Source organism: Papilio polytes, unplaced genomic scaffold, assembly GCF_000836215.1.
Source record: "Papilio polytes unplaced genomic scaffold, Ppol_1.0 DF823868.1, whole genome shotgun sequence".
In the NCBI taxonomy this organism is placed as follows: domain Eukaryota; kingdom Metazoa; phylum Arthropoda; class Insecta; order Lepidoptera; family Papilionidae; genus Papilio; species Papilio polytes.
The window spans coordinates 986,931-1,007,565 of NW_013525336.1; the positions used below are offsets into that span (position 1 = coordinate 986,931).

Consider the following 20,635-nt stretch of genomic DNA (forward strand, 5'->3'; position numbering starts at 1 on the left):
CCTAACTTGACTTTTGAGGAAGTTTACATTTATTAGAAATGCCTTAAATTCTATAAAAATAATGTTATTTTAAAGAAAATAATATCGACAAAAGTAAATAATCCGCCAATATTTTAACTTTCACTAGAAAACTTTCAATTTCGTTATATTGCTTAATCAGGGAGGGATCTAAACATTGCAAACTGTTTTTCTTGCAATTAATACCGAGTGTAAGCCTTTCACAAGAAGTAGAAATTCAAAGATACGTGTGTAGTCAGCCAACCCACACGGGGCCAGAGTGATTGACTATGGCCTAGTCACCCTAACTTAGGTTAGGCTCCGAACCCCTCAATGGGGACGTATAATGAGTTGGTGATGATGTACACCTTCTAAATGATTATAAAACTTTCAATTGTTAATTAAATATTTTTTCATACTTACTGCGCTGGCGCAGCGTCTCAAAGTAACTCGGCTCTGGCTTCCAACACAAGAGATCGCCAACGTTCCCGGTCCAGCAGTTTCTGTTACAAAAAAATTAACAAAAATTCAACTAAAGGATTATTTTAAAAGCAATTGAATTTAATCTTCATTTCGATGTATTACTTAGCTGTAGCGCATGACATTGTCCGTGCACTATTAAAAAACATAAGAAGTACAATAATAAGATACACCGTACTATACATATGTAAGTGACATGATCAAGAAGGGAGTGATGACTGAGATGTCGTATGATAGTGTACTGGAGGACACCGACCTGTTACGCCGATTTTCCGCGATTTTAATAAGGAGGAAGATGATAAAGTACAATACTATATCAATGCCAAATCTCAATGGGTTGTATTAAGCCATTACGGACTTATCGAGTAAAATAAATTACATTAAACTTCGAATCCTTAGGGAAACTGACTTTTTGGGGATGAACTATATCCAATTTAATGTAGGTTATGTGTTCTTCCATACTGCCCTGTACATCTGTGCCAAAGTTTATCGAATGTTCTGCAGTTTTTGTTTGAAATTTTAACAAACATCCATCCATCTAAACCTTTCCATGTATAATATTAGTAAGAAGTATGATACATAGCAAATAAAGTTGTATTTGTGATTTGTGAACAACTTACAGAATGAAAGCGCCTGCCATTTTCTGCTGCGCAATGGGACCATTGCGGGTTTGAATAATATTACAGCGATAGTCACATAGGGAATTTATTGTTTGTTTACACAATTTACACGGTTATTGGAATATAATAGGAAATGCCTAATTATAATGTAAACATTTTTAGGAAATGAAACTTCCTCGCATCTTGCACTGCACATGTTTAAAACTTCAATGTTTAAATTTCCAAGTACCTACATATTAATATCTAAAAAATAGGTATTACAAAGTTATAGAAAATATCTAGCATTTGGAAAATTTGCCATATACACGTAATATCAAAGTATTCTAATAAAAAAAGACTTAATTTCGATGTTTAAAATAAAATCCTTTTCATTGCGTCTGTGATCACAACTATTCTCTATGGTTTGATAATCTATGGCTGTTATTCCCTAACCATTGTATTGCAACTCACTTTAAACTCGATTGTATATTGACAATCTTTTATGGATATCTTATAGTAACTTCAAATGGTGACATTATATCGAGTAATCTTCGAGTACAAGCTAATGCGAGTTTATATAGTTAGGCTAAACGTCAGCCAATGAAATTGAAAGGATTGTTTTAATTTTTAATATCAACCAATCAAGAACTTCACTTTGACAGCAAATGACTGCTGCACTTCTATTGCATCAAAATGCATCAAACAAACAAATGTAGTTTTTTGTCGCTGTAATGAACGTGCGGATGTGTAGTGCGTGCTATTTTCTTTAGTTTTTAGTGTTTTAGTAAATTCGTATCCCTTTATTGTTAACAAAATAACAATCAAATACTCTAAACTATTACAATTCCATGACTATTATCAAACTATATTAGTTCCTGAAAGGGGTGAGTTGAATTTGTCCAGTATCGGATACATTTTGGTTTGATTTAAAACTTGTGTTAAACATTGTTCTATGAAAACCTATGTTTCATGTAAGAAACTGACAATGATAAAGGTCTATTTCATAGATAAATGTTAAAAACAATGAAATAAATATGTTAGCCAGTAGTTTATACTTCGCTTCATGACACGACATGACATACAATAGATTTACACGACATCCAGAAAAGAAATAATCAATACTATTATGATATAGTGCCTTAATATCTCATCCAATACAATTGTTTGGTAATAAATTCAATTTAAGCTAGAATAAGATTTTAAAAGCTTTTTTAATGAATTAGATATTCATTTGCAATAGCAAAATAAGATTTAACTTCTAAACAATTATACCCATTGCATAAATAAGGCAAGTTAGTTGAGGTAGTGCTAAAGCATTTTGCTTTTCTTTGCTCTTTGATCCAAATTCATCTGTCTTTTGTATGATGCAACAATTTCATAGAGATATTCTTACTTTGTCTACAAGTTATGGAGAAAGGATTCAGTTTCATTAAACTGAGCAATGATAACTTACTACATTGCTATCTTCAACTTAAAATAATGCAAGACATGATCCCCATAAATAATTCATCAATATATTGACCCATGGCGCAAACATCCAGGACAATCCAGCAACTTTGATTGTATTGCGGTTCACCCCGAGAGGCCTAACTTTACTATATCTAACATGTTAATTCATTAATATCCAAAATCTTTGATCACAAACAGTAGTAATCACTTAATAAACGTTTTTTCTCCCATTTTGTTATCAATATTGAATTTTAAAGATTACATTAGAACCCATAAACAAAGAAATAAACATCTGCGGTTTGAATGAAATTTCATCGTTTTGTTTTATTTATTTAAAAGTGGTCATTATCAGTATTATCTATCTGACCGCAACTACCACTGCATGTCCCCAATTGCTAGTTCATTAGTAGGTAAGTTGACCTTGACATATTACCAAAAGTATATTAGTGTCAAGATCAAAGTATATCATAGGAAAATTGCTAATCTTATTACAATGGTAATTACCATGCACTGTAAGTGCTTTGTTATGTTATCTATACTGTCTATACAGATATTATAAAGAGGAATGATTTGTGTTTTTGGATTTATTGAAATAACTCAAAAACAACTGGGCCAATTTAAAAAATTGTGTAAAATAGACTGTGTATTAAGTACTTTTTAATTTCATGTAGACGGAGATGCAAGGAATAGCTAGTTATTCTATATAAGAGATCAGCGAATTGCGGATTCAGAAAAATGTGGCTCTTAGGCTCATTAAAAATTACTGTGTTTTACTCTAACTTTTCAAAATTTAAACGTTACTTACATTAGCTTGTAGTTTTAAAAACTGTTTACAGATAAAACTTGGACAGAAAAAAACTTTCCAAGAAAAACCAAGCACATTGTTCACATTAATGTTTATTAAGTATGAAATTTATTTTTGTCTCCTATCTTTTTTAGTGTTATGTAAGTTTACTGAAGAAGCAGGTTTCAATTAAGTTGTCAGGCTCTCAGTTTTTTAATTACCGTAATATTCAAATTTAGCTCTTTAACTAATAAGCTGGCCACTGTTGAAACCGCTATTAAGTTTATTTCTATGATAGGTATTATGTGCATATACATTTTTTTGTGCTAAACTGCTAAAGTGGTTTTAATGATTGGTGCTTTTTAGTTTATTTTCTTCTCTCATTAAAGTTACAGCTGTTTAAGTTCCAATATAATTTTTGCACAACAACAATGTTCTATTTCCATTTTTGTAAACTTTTGGTAGCATTATCTGCTTTGTCAATCTTAAAAAGAAAGTATCCAATGCATTATTTCCCAATATTTCAGTCAGTTTGGTTTGGTTTAGCACATAATATATATCCATTCATTCATATTTGATTTTTTCCAATGATTTAATGAAATGATGAATCATGAGACATACAAAGCTATCCCTTATTAATTTAAGACTAAGAAAGTAATGAAGATTGTCAACCCATGTTGTAAAACTATGGGATAGTATACATAAGCCTCAACATTAGTAAGATACGTTTAAATTGAGTATTTTGCCTCATATCTAAGTCATCATGGCCTTGGCAATCATAGAGCGGTCATTGGCATACAATTTATCCTTTTGATTTTGGTTGTTTGTGTATCTTATTGCCGTGTAGGTGGCGCTCTAATCGACAAGGTCGTATGCTAAGTGATCACTATGTAGAGGTTTTTTTTTCATTAGAATTTTGTACTTCAATAGTTTCGGACGCGTTAATAATTACCGGTTTCGTCGGAGTTATGATTTAATTTGTTATGTAAGAATTATTTAGAGATTTTAATTTCGTTAATACGATTTACGTGAAAACATTACCGGTTTAGATATCTGTGTTCTAGGATAATTCGTGATTTATTAACAATTATTGACTGGGAAAGGAAATGTGTAAAACTGTTAACAGGAATAGTGTCATGTGAATGTAAAAAGTGGTTACTTGAGTCTTTAGATCTTTGTGCGCCATTTATGTTTCATATCTACTTCATCAGTATAAAATAGTTACGAACACTTTATTACGATATTTAGAGACATTGGGTGAATTACATACGCATTGTATAACGCCGTGACAAAAACAAACAAAACGTATGTATTTACAATTATTATGACCACTAATAGCCAAGCTTTATAAGTTCACCAATCTTGTCGTGAGTTTCCACTATTGAAACTCGAACAAAAAAGTCTTATTTAAAAAAACACAACAATATATTTGTACTAGTGTTCTACTAGTGTAAAAGGAAATTTCTAGAAGGCCCGAGGTTAAAATAGACCTTAAAATCAAAGATTTAAAAAGAAATCTTTTTCGCTTTATCTTTAGTTCGTCTCCACATAAACTTCAACTGTGTTAATTCTCACGTTCATCAGTTCTTGTAACTTCCAGAAAGAAGGTTTCAACTTAACGATTTCTATCATCTTCCAGATGTATGAAAAGCAACGGTCATGGACAACAAGTACCGGGTGCTGCTGCAACACCACCAGCAGGATGTGGTGAGGGACCTCGACGTCACTTACATCCTCGATGAGCTGTTCACGAAGGACGCCATCTCCAACGAGGACTTCGATAATATCTACAAGTTGGTAAGCGACCCTGTTCCAATTTAATCTTACTAATATTATAAATGCGAAACTTTAGATGAATGGATGTTTGTTAGAGTCTGTAGTCTAAACCACTAAACGGATCTTGATGACATTTGGCAAAGATGTAGAGGATAGTCTGGAAGAACATATAGGCGACTTGCTTTTGTTTTTTTTATTTCACGTGGAAGGAGTCGCGGGCAGAAGCTATGTTTTCATATTTTAACATAAGCTGCACATTGCGCCCTAAAACGTAAATACTATGATACTAGGGTGACAAGTATGTTCTAATTTTGAAAGATTCTAGTAAAATTGGATGCAATACGAAGTATTGAATATATTAACTTTGTATTCACTTTTGCTAATAAACGTGTATCGCTATTGCTAATACGTACTAATAGAATTTAATTAAACTGATTAAATTTGCCCTCATCTGGAACTGATTTTTGGAGCATACACCTTCGAAAACCTTTTATTCTCAAATGATTAACAGCATTGCTCGATATGCATTACTCATAGTCAGGCCCGCATAAAAAAAAGATCGGCGCACAAAATAGTTTAATACTTCGAAGACTTGTTTTTTTAGTTAGGTTTACTTATTAAATTGATTTTTAAAGCAAGCCTAACCTATAGAAAATTTTTGGGACTTGTTCTTAGCAACATGTCGGTCTTACCTCATGTTGTTGTTTGAAATAGTTTTCAATTAATGAATTCTCAATGTGTTAACATTAATAATGCATTCCCACGCTTCTAACGTACTTATCATATCACAGTATGTTAAAATGCATGCAACATCCCATTACCGTTATAAATTGATAACGAAAGCGAAACTAAACATATTAATAATCTGTTTTATTAATGAGTAAAAATAACATTTATTATTGTGTCTTTTACGACTAAAATCTACCGTACCTATTAAATAATATATGCAGGATTATTGGAACTCTGTAAAGAGTAAAAAAGGGTACACGAAAAATTATCCAATGAAAAAGTAGATACCTTCGTGTGAAATATAATAAAATAATATGTAGCCTTTTAACGTCGTGGAAACTTCTACTGTTTAAATATCAGAGTATAATAAAAGTTGTTTTTATTTCAGTCAAGTCGCGCGGACCGTACCAGATACTTGATAGACTCACTACTTCAGAATGGTACGAACAGAAGTTACGAAGCCTTTGTAGATAGCCTGGCTAAGGACTGGCAGTGGCTGTACAAGAAGTTCACTGAAGAAACCAATGAGGCAATGTTGAACGGCAGTTTCGAGGATGGACTCAGTAGAGGAGATGTCCCCAGGTTTCCCGATCACTACGTCAGCAGAAATGCTGTGGTAAGTATCTTACAGACTCTGGTTTTACACTATGTTATTAAAAGCCCTATAGCATTATTGGTGAATTTTCTGTATGATATAATTTTGAAGCGGTGTTCGAAATGAATTGTTTCGACCCGATTATAGTTTAAATCGAGATCCTTACTTCCTTTATAGGGGTTTGCAAAACGTTAAGCCCCCTTGATACTTGCATGTCCTATTTTCGACGACAAACTCATCGAGCGACGGCGTTTACCGATCTATTACAATGTTTTTAAATAACATTCAAACTATCACTATTATTAAAATATCTGTATGTCGTATTACAGGAGCAAGAGGTGGCTAATAAATTAAAATTGTTAACACGGCACAAAATACTAGCGTTACACGGTATGCCGGGCTGCGGGAAGACCACGGTGGCGGTCAGCGTGCTCCGCAACAACCCTGATCTCATTACCGACAACTTTAACGGCGTCGTCTTCTGGTTAAACTTCGGTAACTGCAAAACTGAGGATGATATCACCGCGCTACAGAATAAGTGAGTCATTTAATTATGTATTTTTATTCTTTTTTTGTCGCATATACCTTTCAATGTATGTTGTAAAATATTTATCAGCAAGGTAATCATTATTTTTTGTTACAAATGCAATGTAAAGCTTTTTGTAGTGACTTAAATACAACGTTTAACAGTATTTAGCATGTTATATAATCTTTTTTTTTATAATATAAGGTGGCAAACGACCAAGCGGCCACCTGAAACCACCGAAATAGAAAGCGACCGCTGCCCATAAACATTCGAAATTGCAGATGCGTTGCCTACCCTTAAATGACGGAGGAGACGCACATAAAGACGACATTTCCCCTTCCTATGCGTCTCCTCCACCGTCAAATCCATCCTTTCCTCTTAAGAATAGGTTGGAAAGGAAAAGGGACTAAAATTAGGCCCCCGGCACCTTTTAATAACAATAAAGTTACAGAAGTGTTGGTTCTGATTTCAGATTATATCGTAAAGCGACTTCATTGTCGAATCACAATTCGTACATGACGTCATCGATATCAATGTCCAGTACGGGCTCGAACGCAGACAGCCATTCCTTCTACGACTGGTCGTGGGAAGATATGAAGGACCGGCTTGTCTCGCTGTTCCAAAACCAATCTTTGAAGGAATGCTTGTTAGTGCTAGATGAAGTTAATGAGAAGAAATGCTTGAGAGCATTCGATATAGGATGCAAGATATTAATCACGACCCCAGATACTGACGTTGTTTCAAATTTTCAAGCGCAAATCGTCAAGGTAAGTTAACTTATTGAATTTCCCACAGCAACATTTACACTAAAAAAATAGTGGCTATTTTATTTTTTTCTTGATTTTTTTATTACAAGCCTTTCCTCCAGACTCCGTCTGGGTGGAATAAAAAAAATTAAAAATATCTTAAAGCTTTCTTCTAAACTACTTTACATCTATGCCAAATTTCATCGAGATCCGTTCATCCGTTTAGGCTACAAACTCTGACAAACATCCATCTATACTTTCTCATTTATAATGTTAGTAAGATTTTTAAACATGAATATAATTCTAACAACAGACTATCAACTCCCGCCAGAATGGATTGCTGTTCTATCTAAATGACATTGACAGATGTCATAGTGACGGGACGTAGCCAATAATTTAGTGGTTTTTTAATCAACATCTACAGACTCTTGACCGTACTCTTTTTTGCACCGTTTATATCTTTTTTTGTTGCGTAATCCTTGTGCTACATTAATAGTTCCTTACTTTATATAGATTTTACTTTTTCCATTATAATCATCTAGTGTTGGACCTATGCTCCAGCCAGTACTGATTTTCTTAACATTGAATAATATTACAGGTGGAAAACAACTTCACTGAGCAAGAAACGTTGGAACTATTCTCCTTATGTCTGGAGCAGCCGGTGGCGCAGTTGCCGCGCGAGGCGAGGAAGTTGTACGAGATATGCGCCGGCAGCCCCTTCCACATCGCGCTCATCGCAGCACAGCTCTCCGAGAATAGAGAACGATTCAAACACGATCATAAATACAGGAATTCTTATCTAAATAAGTTGGGGAAGAGAGCTTATTTTTTGTGAGTATATTGCTTAGTTAAAACATTAAAAAGTTAGTGTAACTAAAGGTGTACAGAATTTCTTTTATGTTCGTATTTGTGCAGCTGACTGTACTTAATATAAAAATTAAATTTAAAAAATCTTTATTTCATTGGTTTGAACAGTGAATTTCGTGTAGTATTTTGAACCGTTAGAAATATGCACTATTTTAGTAAAAAAAACCTCATAATCTATACTAATATTATAAAGAGGAAAGATTTGTATTTTTGTATGTAATGAAATAACTTAAAAACTAATAAGCCGATTTAAAAAAATCTTCCACCATTATAAAGCTATGCTATCAGTGAGTAATATTTTTAATTACACGTAGAGGAAGTCGCTAGCAACAGCTAGTAAAATATATTAATGTATAAAAATTCCTAACTATCACAAAAATTACAGTTTAACAAGACATCATGAAAATCCACAAAGGACAGTCGAAGTGTGTATAAATTTACTACAACCAGATATATTAGGACTGTTTAAAAAACTAACAGTGTTACCCGACAATGTGAAAGTGTCAGCCAAAGTACTCGCAAAACTATGGAACAGAGAACTCACAGAAGTTGAATCTATTATAACCCAACTTCGTAGTAAATCATTATTAATAGAATTCTACGATAGAGAACAACGCAATTATATCTACGAAGTTCATGTATTTATTATGGATTATCTAAGAACATGTTGGGATGAAGAAGATGTAAGAAAATTACATGAGAATTTCTTAAAAAGTTACCATTATGATATTACCAACCCACCTTTAGATATAGAAGATGATGGATATATAGCATTTTATATCGGACATCATATACTTAAAACGAAGAATTTAGGAAATAAATGGTGCTTGTTTAATAAATTATTTCTAGATCTCAAATTTCTAGGCAATAAAGTCAGATTGACTGGATCCGCTGATGTTATTCTAGATTTGCAGAAATATGAAACTTATATCGCTGAAGATGTGAGTATATAATATTTATCACTCCATAATATAGAAAAATAATTCAAACATTTTTAATTGTAAGTTATTTATGAAAGTAATGTTCCTCAAACTTATTTTGATTTACCCAAATTATTTTTTATCTTGTTTAGAAACAAATCTAATTTGTATTTAACCTTTTATTTCGCTGTGTGTTTGTAATTCCTAGTATTAATTACCTAATTTTAAAACCTAGGCAAATTACAAATTGTCAGCATTCAGTATCTTTCGGTGACATTGCAGACATTAGACAAAGAGCTCCTGTACAGTATCAAAGCGTATTTGATCACACACGGCACTGACCTCTACCGCTACCCATACACGGACATCGTGCAGAGCATCTTGCAGCACGAGAATAAAGGCATCCTGTACACGAAAGCATCCGCCACAGCCCAGGAGAGATGTGCTAAAAACGAACTTTATTTTGACTTCTTGTAAGTAATTTGTAAGCTTTTCCAGCTTGAAGTCCTCTTTTAGACAAGAGAAATGGATATTTAAAATTATAGAATTAAACTAAATGTCGATTTTATTTGTTACGAAACTATCATCACATGAAACAAGTAAAGTTTTCTGAGAAAAAATAACTATAACTAACATCATCATGGGTACACAGCATTATGATAAAAAATTACATAAAACAAGAACAGCAAACAGAAAAATAAAGCTAAAACTCACTACAAAAAAAGGATATTTCGCTTTATTTGTGTAAAAGGGATGGCAATATCGTTATTATACAAGTGTTGTAATAGTAAAAACTCATCTGAGTGGAAATTAAACATTTTTATTGGCGTTTTCAAAATAAAATGTTTATATTTTACAGACACGAGCAGAATGTGGAAGAAATAAAGCACACAACAATCGACGTGACGGAGATCATAACTGCGGTCTGTTTTCTCGGAGACCACGTGCTGATTGGAACTGAATCTGGTCTTATTAAGGTATAAAACAATACTAATATTATAAATAGAAACCAACGTTTAGATGGATGGATGTATGGATGTTTGTAGCCTAGTGCTGAACAAATCTCGATGAAATTTGGTATAGATATAGAGCATGTTCTGGTTCAACACATAGGCTACTTTTGTTTTTTTTTTTAATTCTACGCAGAGTCGCGGCCTAAAGCTAGTTGTAATATAAAATTACTAGCTGTTGCTCGCGACTTCGCTTGAAATTAATCTAAATTAAAATAATAAAATACATATAGCCTTTGTTACTAATAACGCAGTTTTTAAATGGTTAAAGAATTTTATAAATAGACTCAGTAGTTTGAGTTATTTCAATAAAAATAAAAATCTTTCCTCTTTATAATTTTAATGTAGATGACTATAAATAGAATTTCTTGTATTTTGTAGAAGATTAACTATGAAACCATTTTGGATATTCGAAGAGTTTTAATTACTTAAACCCATAACTATATGCATGTAGATACTCTAGTGAAATAAACCTTTAAAATATGTCACAAACAGGTAATACAACAAAAAAGATTATTTTCCTATAAAACTTTCAGTTTTTCAACATATCAACGAATATATTGGAGAAAGAGTTGCCGGGCAGGGGGCACGCTATCAGATGGGTGGGCGCGTGTCCCGTGAACCCGCCCGTGGTGTGCGCACTCGACTGCAGCGGACACATCACCATATACTACATTGATGATATAGGACACGACCAAACTGATGATGTTATTGAAGAAGGTATATCCTTTTATGTTAGTCGATATTAAGTAAAAAAAATTCATATAAATATTATAAATGCGAAAGTTACGATGGATGGATGGATGTTTATTAGAATTTGTAGCCTAAACGGCTTAACGGATCTGGATAAAACTGGGCATAGATGTAGAGCATAGTCTGGAAGAACACATAGGCTACTTACATTTGTTTTTTTATTTTTAATTAACTCAACGAGGACGTAGTACCACGCGAAAGTTAGTTAAATTAATAAAAATTAGATGTATAGATGATGGTTACTACTTATCTCTAGAAGGGATCTCGCTGAACATAGGAATAACTCAGCCTATAAAGATTTTTAATTCCGCTCAAACAATCACAGAGACAGCTAGTATGAATATAGTTCCCAGTTGCTTGAGACTTGTCAATCCAATGGAATAAATTGCCATAAAAAACTTAGTATTTTAAGTACATTTTAGCATAAACATAGGCAATATCTTTTATACCACGACTTTTCGGATTTTTGACTATTAAATTATATATTTTCATAACCCCCAAGTAAGGAAATCAAATGAAAGGACCTTATTAAACGGAATATAGTACGCTTTGAAGAATCCAAAATGGCTGCCGTCACAATATAGTGCATGACATATTTTTGTACAATAACCACGATGGTTATGAAATGAAATGATTTTAATAAAATCTTTTTCCACTAATTGACAAAAACTTTAAATAGAACAACTAAAAACAGTGATAAATTATATATTTTTTTGTTTACAGAAACAGAAGAATCATACAACAATAATTACGCAAATATAGTCAATATTCCACCTAAATTGGGTCCATTTTTGAACTGTAGATGGGCCAACAACGAAGAAACATTGATCACTCATACATCTAAAATGATAATTTTGTATGACCCCAGCGGCAAAGTGCTCAAAGTATTAGACAATTTTGATAGGGATCGTGAGATAGTGTGTTGTGTTCCGTGTAATAATGATAAACAAGTTATTGTGGCAACAACCGGTGTACATACTTTGGATGTTATTGATTTAAGTACTAAAGAAAAAGTTATGTCATATGAAGAATCTGAACCTATAATCAACATTTTGACGATACCAGGTAAGTTATTATACTTTAACATATTTAAAACTGATTTTAATGTAAAAATAAATTGAAGTTAATACCAATATGGTAATTAAAGACACAAATGTTATTTGAAATGAACAATATTTATTTATTTTTTAGCTTAAAGACTTGTATGAAGGTAAGAATGTATACAAAAATATCATATAGGGTAGCTCCATTGTGCATTAAAATATATTTTTATAAGTTATACATGTATAATTTTAATTTTTTTTTTTTGCATTGTAAAATCTTATAAACAAATAAGAAGACAATGTGATCCTTCATTACATTTTTAAAACATAGACCACATTATCTTTAGTTGCTAGATGTTTTTCACAATTAACTTAAAGATAAAAAAGTTATCAATCTAAAATTTTATAATCTTTGACATTTTATTCTAATGTTAATTAAATCTTGTTTTAATTAATTAAACAAACCTTGCTAATTTAACACTTCTGTCTTATTTTGTGTAAAATATTACTAAGTTCTGTAAATAATTTACTAATATGGTTTTAACACAAACATTTCATATTGAACAGCATATTTGTATCTACAACCATTGCTACTACATTTTCTTACATTGATGGCTCCTACGCAGACTATCATAAGCTATAATTTTACGATTTGCACCTTATTTTATACTATTTAAATTAACTTAACAAATACATATCTGTGTGAATTCAAAAGTAACTTTAACTGTAGACATTGGTTGTCTATTGTTTGTTTGATACACCCTAATTGTATTAATTTTTAAAGATTTGTTTGCAACAATTTTAATTTCAAACATACTATAGTTTACATAGGAGTACTCTGAACTGACTCAAATAATTCCAGGTAGTAACAGAATAATAACTCTATCGGAAACAAATATAACGGAACATGAATACAAAATGAACCCCGGGTCATATCAAAATGTATGCAATGTGTACATTTGCCGGAGAGTTTTAACTAGTGAGGAGGTCAAAGGGAATGTGTGCTTTGTGTCAGCTGAGGTCAATAAATCAGGCAGCTTGCTGTTTGTGGCGACGGATGACAGTCGTGTCATCTGTGTTGATCTCAAGACTAATACAAGAGTGTTCGATTTGGATAATAGGAGAGGGTATGTATTAATATTATGTTGTTCATATTGAAGTGTCTGAGTATTCTCTTTCTATGTACAAGGCGAAATATTATATAAACTCCAACTTTGTCGTTTATACTCGTAAATTGTTAATTATTTCTGGTAAACATTAGTGTATAAATTTAGCTGTCCTTGTTTTAGATTATCACTTCACTTTTCACAAAATAAATGAAAAATCGAAATGACTGCTTTAAAAACATGATAGTACTTCATGTAAAAATATTAACATGCCTCTGCCCCACTTTGGGGACATAGGACAAGAAGAAGTAGATGTATGCTTTTCATTGTTCCCTCTGTAAATACAGATATCAATATATCTACGAAATATAAAAACGTAATCATTTATAACTAGCAGTCGCTCGCGATTCCGTACGCGTTGAATTAAAGAAAAACAAAAATAAATGTCATCCAAATCCATTTAATAGTTTAGGCTCCAAACGCTAACAAACTTCCATCGATCTAAACTTTCGCATTTATTATATAAAGATTTGTATATTTCCCAGCAACGTGACGTCAATGGCGGTGAGCGAGGTGATGATGTGGGACGAGCTGCTGCCGGGCTCCGACGTGCTGCTGACGGGCACCGGCAGTGTGGAGAACACCGCCAAGGTGTGGTTCTTAGACGCCTCCTACGTCTCGCAGAATACACACAGGAATAGGTGAGTAACAGGTGCCGGGGGCCGAGCACGAAAATTTGCGACACTCGTACAGTTCTCGGTAAAGTATGAGGTTTGTCAGTATGCTCGAAAGCGCTGCACAAATCTAATATAAATTTTGTTTATACTTTTAACGTTAAGTATACTTTTTCGTGCTAGATACCGTGAATACTAACTTTTTCGCTTTTGTAGATTATTTCTGTTACCAATATTTTCAATAATTAAAACTTGTGGCAAATACTATATTCATTAAATTTTATTTGATTAAATTTCGACAAAAAACATTTTACCTAAACCTATATTTATACTAATATTATAAAGAGGAAAGATTTATATTTACATATTGATATAACTCAAAAACTACTCGGTCGATTTCACCGTTAAAAAGCTACGATATCGAGTAACGTAGGCTAAATTTTTAATTTCATATGGACGATGTCGCGAGCAATAGCTTGTATAATATATACTTACTATACCAAAGAATATGACAGTACACTCAGAGCATAATTTTAATAAATTTCAACAGCAAAGTCCGACTAACAACAACATTCGACGTGAGTTTCATGGGGACCGTGTCCCCTCAAACTCCGAGCAGCACGCCCAGCGGCACCCACAGTCAGGACACCACGCCCAGGAGACACAAATCATTTGTTACACATAAGGAAATAGAGAAAAAATTAGCTAAGAAAACCATGAGTTTAGACAGACATAACCTAAAACCACTGAACCTGAAGGGCATCTGTAATGGAAACAATGATGGCGGGACCCAACCTTTGCTGGCTGTTGTTGATGATAAAAATAATATACAGGTAAAGTATGATTATGTAATAATGTGTAAAGTATTTGAATGTGTGTGATGTTGTATGAGTGTGGATGTGTGTATGTAATTTAATAAATAAATGTAGTGTAATTGATAAATAGATAAGTACACTACAAAATAATTAAAAAAAAGTCTTTATAGTATTGACAAAGCCCATTTAAATTCGACAAAATAGCGAATTAAACTCAGCCCATAGACATCCGCATTTACGAATGCTTTGTCTACCTTCAACAGTGGATGGGACTCATCCTTGTCAAATCCCTTCCCTTACCCTAAGTTACCCTTCCCAACCTTTTCTTGTAAGATACTAAAATATTTTTTTTATTCATAACATTTGAATCTTTTGTAGTTTCGTTTTTTGATAAAGAGTCCGTTAATAATTATTTAATATACTCGAAGTAATTATTTCTCTTAGTAAATCTGTACTAAGTAGCTCCCTCAGTTAACGATATATGTTTTACTATTCCCAGATAATGCGCGGTAGAAAACTTCTAACAGAAATATCGCCTAAAACTGACGACCAAATAACTGCGGTTAAGATATCTCCTTGCAATCAATATATTATCTACGGATTAAGTACTGGTATCGTCACTAAATATGCACTAAGGACTAAAGAAACTAAGGATATTTTAGATGTTTACAGTCCTGTGTTGTATATGAATTTTGTTAACCCCGATTTATTGATAGTTGCGGGTAAAAATAGATGTTTGATGGCATATCGATTTACTACTGATGGGGATTGGAAGTCTGAAATGCTTCAACGAGGGAACTGCTTTCTTGGATCTCAGGAAATATTAAATGATATACAAGGTATGTTTTACGCTATTTATGTTCTTATTGTCCTGCTTTTTTAATGGCTTTTAGTCATTTTGAAGTGTGTTAGCCAAATGTAATGAAAATTTGTGTAACCGGACAGAAAATGTATTGTTAAAAGTTACATTTAACCAAAGAGTAACCATCTAAAAAACATAGAGTAAACATTGTTAACATTTTTTTTTTCAAATGTCACTAACGCTATCTATTAATAGATCCTCTAAGCCACATATCAATGTAATTAATTGAATCATATTTAGTTTTTACTAGCTTACGTCCGCGACACCGTCCGCGTGGAATTAAAAAAAAAGTTGCTCATGTGTTCTTCCAGACTATGCTCTACATCTATACTAAATTTCATCGAAATCCGTTCATCCGTTTAAGCTACAAACTCTAACAAACATCCATCCATACATCCATCTAAACTTTCGCATTTATAAGTATCATAGTATGATTAGTATGATTTTGTGACAACAGATGGATGGATATTATAATTTTGTAAAATGTTTTACTACATGTCAATACAAAATACGAGGTGGCACCTTCCAAAGAAAGTACCAGTGAAAAAAACTGTATTAACTTCACTATGTCTAGTCTATATATTTCTTAACACTCGTTAACGCTAAAGTCAAAGTTTTTCATTATCATAGGTTTGTGTATTTATTTCAGGGTTTAAGAAAAAAATCAGCCCCGAGAAGATATCTGCATCAAGCAGCGATGGCAGTATAAGTTCTCGAGACCGCTTGTTCCCCAACGGCGAGGCGCGCGGGCTGTGCAAGGCCAGCGCTCTCGTGGCGTGCTTCTGGCTCGACGTCGGCCTCGTCACAGTGGAAACTAACGCCATCGTCAAACTGTGGGACTGCAACCTACAAGTCGCCAAAATACTGAATGGACGACAGACGGATGTTTATGTCAACTGTGCAGCCTTCCAGAAGAATATATTGGCGATTTGTGATGACTATCATAGGTTTCAGGTTAGTTGGAATTGTATTTCTATGGATTTTATTTGTACTTTATTATTTTGTTGCTCTTTATTCATTTAAGGGTTATAGATTATGATAAATGCACTAAATCAAACAGAATTTTATAATTACAAAGCACTAATAGAACTAACTCACCGTAAGCTTGAATTTCCAGCCTTTTTATGGGTATGCCTTACATCTTTAAAGGCAGTTTTACCAAATTCTTGTAGATAATATTAGCAATCCAACGTGTAAAATTGTGATGGAAATATCGGATTTTGTTTCCTCATCTGACAGTGACGTCATTATTAAGCTATCTGAGCTTCTATCAGCCAGCCATTACAGTGTACATCTCTAGCCTTCTATAACTACTATGTGAAACATAATCTTTACTAATATTTTGTTTAAAAGTAATTCTAATAAGGTAAAACAAGTCTATACTAATATTAAAAAGAGGAACGATGGTATTTTTGTAAAGAATGTTGAAATTCGAAAATTACTTGATCGATTCCAAAAAATGTTTTGCCGTTAGAAGGCTATTTTTATTACTAGTTTTTAAGCTTTTAATATTAGTAAAATAGTATATTCATTGTAATTCCAGACGTATGAACTGAAGCGTGGAGAGAAGTTAGTGCTGCAGCCGATCCAGACATACAAGCTGAACAACCGCATTGTCTGCTGCGACCTCGCGGCCGACGGCTCCCTGCTCGCTATGGGACTCGACTCCGGGAACGTCATTGTATGTATACTTATATTCAAATATCGTGCTCGAACAAAGTATCCCCACATTCCGCTATACCTATGACCACCTAATCTACGAGACGCGCGAACTTAAGAGCGACTAAAATATCTGACAAATATATTGTCTACGCATAAGCTTGTATGTTACTACGAACTATTGTGTGCACATTAAGTTAGCACGAAATTAAAAAAAAAAGGTCGTCTATAACATTCCCACGTGCATCTACCTTCTACCAGCTATCTTCAGTCAGTTGGACGGGCCAAATCGTTCCTCACTTCCAGAGATAGCGGTCCGGCCGGAATTAAAAAAAGCTTGCCTATAATATGGCCGTCCGTGTCAGCTACCCTTCAGTCAAAGTCCCGTCAAAATTGGCCCAGCCGTTTCGAAGATTACCCCGAACAAACGCTGCTTACGGACAAACAGACAAAGATTTTTAAACTCATTTTTCGTTATCACCAACTCAAATACACCTTCTTCCCGAAATCTGGAATTTTTCTTTTCATATCACAAACGGACATTCCTATTTTATATGTATAGATTAAATTTTCGACCTAATTGCAATGTTTATGTTCCAGGTGTGGCACGTGGGCAACCAGCGGCAGCTGCGGTTCCTGAAGCACCACAAGACGAAGGTGCAGTGGTGTCGGTTCTCCCCCGTGCCGGAGCGGCTGTCGCGGGGCGGCCCCCACTCCCCCAGCCCCTTGGCCCCCGCCCCCGGCTTTGCCTCTGGCCCCATGTCCCCCGCCCCCGCCCCAGACGACGACGCCCCGCCCCTCGTGCTCGTCACCATGGCAGCGGAGATCGTCTGGTGGAATATTACCCATATCATGAAGACTATAGTGAATAAAAACAATATTTGGAGGTATGTTATTTTGTTTTGAAAGTCAATGTAAATATTTTCTTACAAAATTAGTTTTCGTGTCTTGTATTTAATTATAATGTAACTAGCTTTCGCCCGCGACTCCGTCCGCGTGGAATTTAAAAAAACGAAAATGAGTAGCCCATATTCATAGCCATGTTCTTCCAGACTATCCTCTACATCTATACCAAATTTCATCGAAATCCGTTCAGCTGTTTAGGCTACAACTTGCATATACAATAATTATTATTTAGATAAAATCTTAGCTCTTTAGTGAAATTAAGTACGGAAAACTAAATCAAGTGGATAGTTGAGTAACAAATGGTCAAATACAAACAACATTAAGTTTTTGTCGTATGTCATGTTAGGAATCGCTGGAATGCAGTGACGCCAATCGCGAGTCCAGTGGAGGCGGCGAGCCTGAGCGCGGCGATGGACAGCCTGCACATACAGAACGCAACCAGTAACTTCTTCTTCGGCAACGGGCTCATGAACGCGCACGAATGCTGGAAATGCTTATGGAAAGGGAAAACGTATGTATATTTTTATCAATATAATCTAGCTAGCTTTCGCCCGCGACTCCGTCTGCGTGAATCAAAAAAGTTAGTAGCCTATATGTGTTTCCAGACTATCCAAATTTTGATCGAGTTGCGTTCAGTGGTACGAGTAATTATTGAATTATTGCAGTTTGATTCTTAATACATATATTTGATAGTTTATCATATTTTGTCATACACAATTAGTTTGGCGTTGCTAGCACATAGATCACAAAATATAAATTATTTGGAAGTTGTAATAAGCTATTATTTTGTAGTTTACAGTAAAGCTTGTCCGGGAATATAAAATTCTACGGCAAGAGTTTCAGAAAAAACATGGAAGTAATTACTTTGCGCACACTAGAAAGTGATGTAATTAAGTTTGTAGAAATCTTAATAATATGTTTACTTTAAGATTATTAAGAAAACCATTAGTAATTCAATTTTTTTATTTTCAGTTGCAAAGAGGGTTCAAAGAAGAAAGAAATTCTAGCTTGCATCAAATTATCCGGTGTTAACGCGAAGAAACTTTGTTGTGACGAGAAATTTTCTTGTTTCGTGACAGTGGACCATCCCGGACACATACATATCATGAACTTAATGCATGCGAACACGTAGCAATACAACGTTTGTTACTCTTCACCTCTTTAAGGGCCTGTCCCACCACTGGCTGATAGAGTCTCAGATAGCAAAATGATCACTGTCAGATAAAGTAACAAAACCCGATATTTCCATCACATTTTTTACATGTTGGATTGTTATCAGACAATTTTCAATTTGGTAGGACAGGCCCTAAGTCGACAGGTTTGTTAATGTTAACCTCTTTATGTTGCAAAGACATTTAAGAAATATATAGATACTTAACAAGATTTTTGTCACTGGTAACTTCTTTGTACGGTAATATCTCTGTCAAATTTGACACCAAGACACTTCTCAGTGTCTGTTTGTTTGTGATTTTAAATATCAGACACCAGGCACTAGTAAGATTAGTAAAAAATGTTTCTAGTGAAGTGTCTATGCTTATTCTATATATTTTTTGAGTCTCTTTGGTGTCGACAGTTTGTTAGTGTTAATCTATAAGGCGAGAGTTTTGTTAGTGTTGCCCTTTAAGAGTCGAAAAAAAACAGTGAAATTAATTCTAACTGCCATTTTTATTTTAATTATTATAGTTAATTTGAATTATGAATATGTTTAGGAATTGTATGCAAACAGATTTTAGTGAAATGCAAATCCAGTACATATATTTTTATTATGAATAATTATTAGACATTTTATATGTTTTATGAACAATTTAGAAGATTCTGATGATACGTTAGATGTTATAATTCATTTTTAAATTTGTTTTTAATCTTCAATTATTATCCTGGTTATTTCCAGATCTCATTTTAATATTATCTGCGAATCATTTTCGTAATTGAACAATTGCATTAGTTTTATTATGAAATACGTAAATAATTGCTCCATTTGATTGTTTTAATGTATTTAAATAATTTAATGCTCAAATTTGATAATTTTTAAGCAATCACTCAATAACTTGTCAATTTTTAGACTACGTAATTATATACGTAAAGCAATACAACGAAAAATGTGTACTAAATATTGTGTTTATATTTTTTTTATAATCGAATAATTGAACAATAATTTTACATGTTTAAGTTAGAACAATTTAGTTTTAAAAATATAGAATAAGTTGCTTTATTGTCTTTCTAATACAATTTAAAGGCGTCTCATTAAAAAATTTAAACTACCACAAAAACTGCCATATCTCTAGTAATTGTAAAAGTCTCAAATTAATTATTGTATCTCAGAGTGCTAAAAGGAGCAA

At 33.5% G+C, this 20,635-nt stretch overlaps 1 protein-coding gene across 2 annotated transcripts; it reads left to right on the forward strand.

Annotated features, from left to right (window-relative positions):
* The first annotated feature begins 1,746 nt into the window (after positions 1–1,746).
* LOC106103143 lies at positions 1,747–19,532 on the forward strand. 2 transcript variants are annotated; one of them, XM_013282811.1, is made up of 20 exons: positions 1,747–1,960; positions 4,949–5,106; positions 6,203–6,430; positions 6,739–6,947; positions 7,408–7,702; positions 8,280–8,512; positions 8,934–9,489; positions 9,751–9,941; positions 10,328–10,445; positions 11,015–11,198; positions 11,955–12,296; positions 13,137–13,401; positions 13,926–14,081; positions 14,605–14,887; positions 15,369–15,708; positions 16,381–16,685; positions 17,275–17,412; positions 17,991–18,277; positions 18,643–18,807; positions 19,269–19,532. In XM_013282811.1, exons 2-20 carry the CDS (start codon positions 4,969–4,971, stop codon positions 19,426–19,428), a joined length of 4,593 nt encoding a protein of 1,530 aa, XP_013138265.1. In that variant the 5' UTR covers positions 1,747–1,960; positions 4,949–4,968; the 3' UTR covers positions 19,429–19,532. The 2 variants fall into 2 exon arrangements, with proteins under 2 accessions (XP_013138265.1, XP_013138266.1); XM_013282812.1 differs by lacking the exon at positions 1,747–1,960 and adding an exon at positions 4,273–4,614.
* Positions 19,533–20,635: the final 1,103 nt, after the last annotated feature.

Coding starts and splice junctions, on each gene's coding strand:
- LOC106103143 (XM_013282811.1), top strand. CDS start 4,969: ATGGACAACAAGTACCGGGTGCTGCTGCAACACCACCAGCAGGATGTG. Junction 6,431..6,738: donor ACGTCAGCAGAAATGCTGTG/GTAAGTATCTTA, acceptor GTCGTATTACAG/GAGCAAGAGGTGGCTAATAA. Junction 9,490..9,750: donor AAACTTATATCGCTGAAGAT/GTGAGTATATAA, acceptor GTGACATTGCAG/ACATTAGACAAAGAGCTCCT.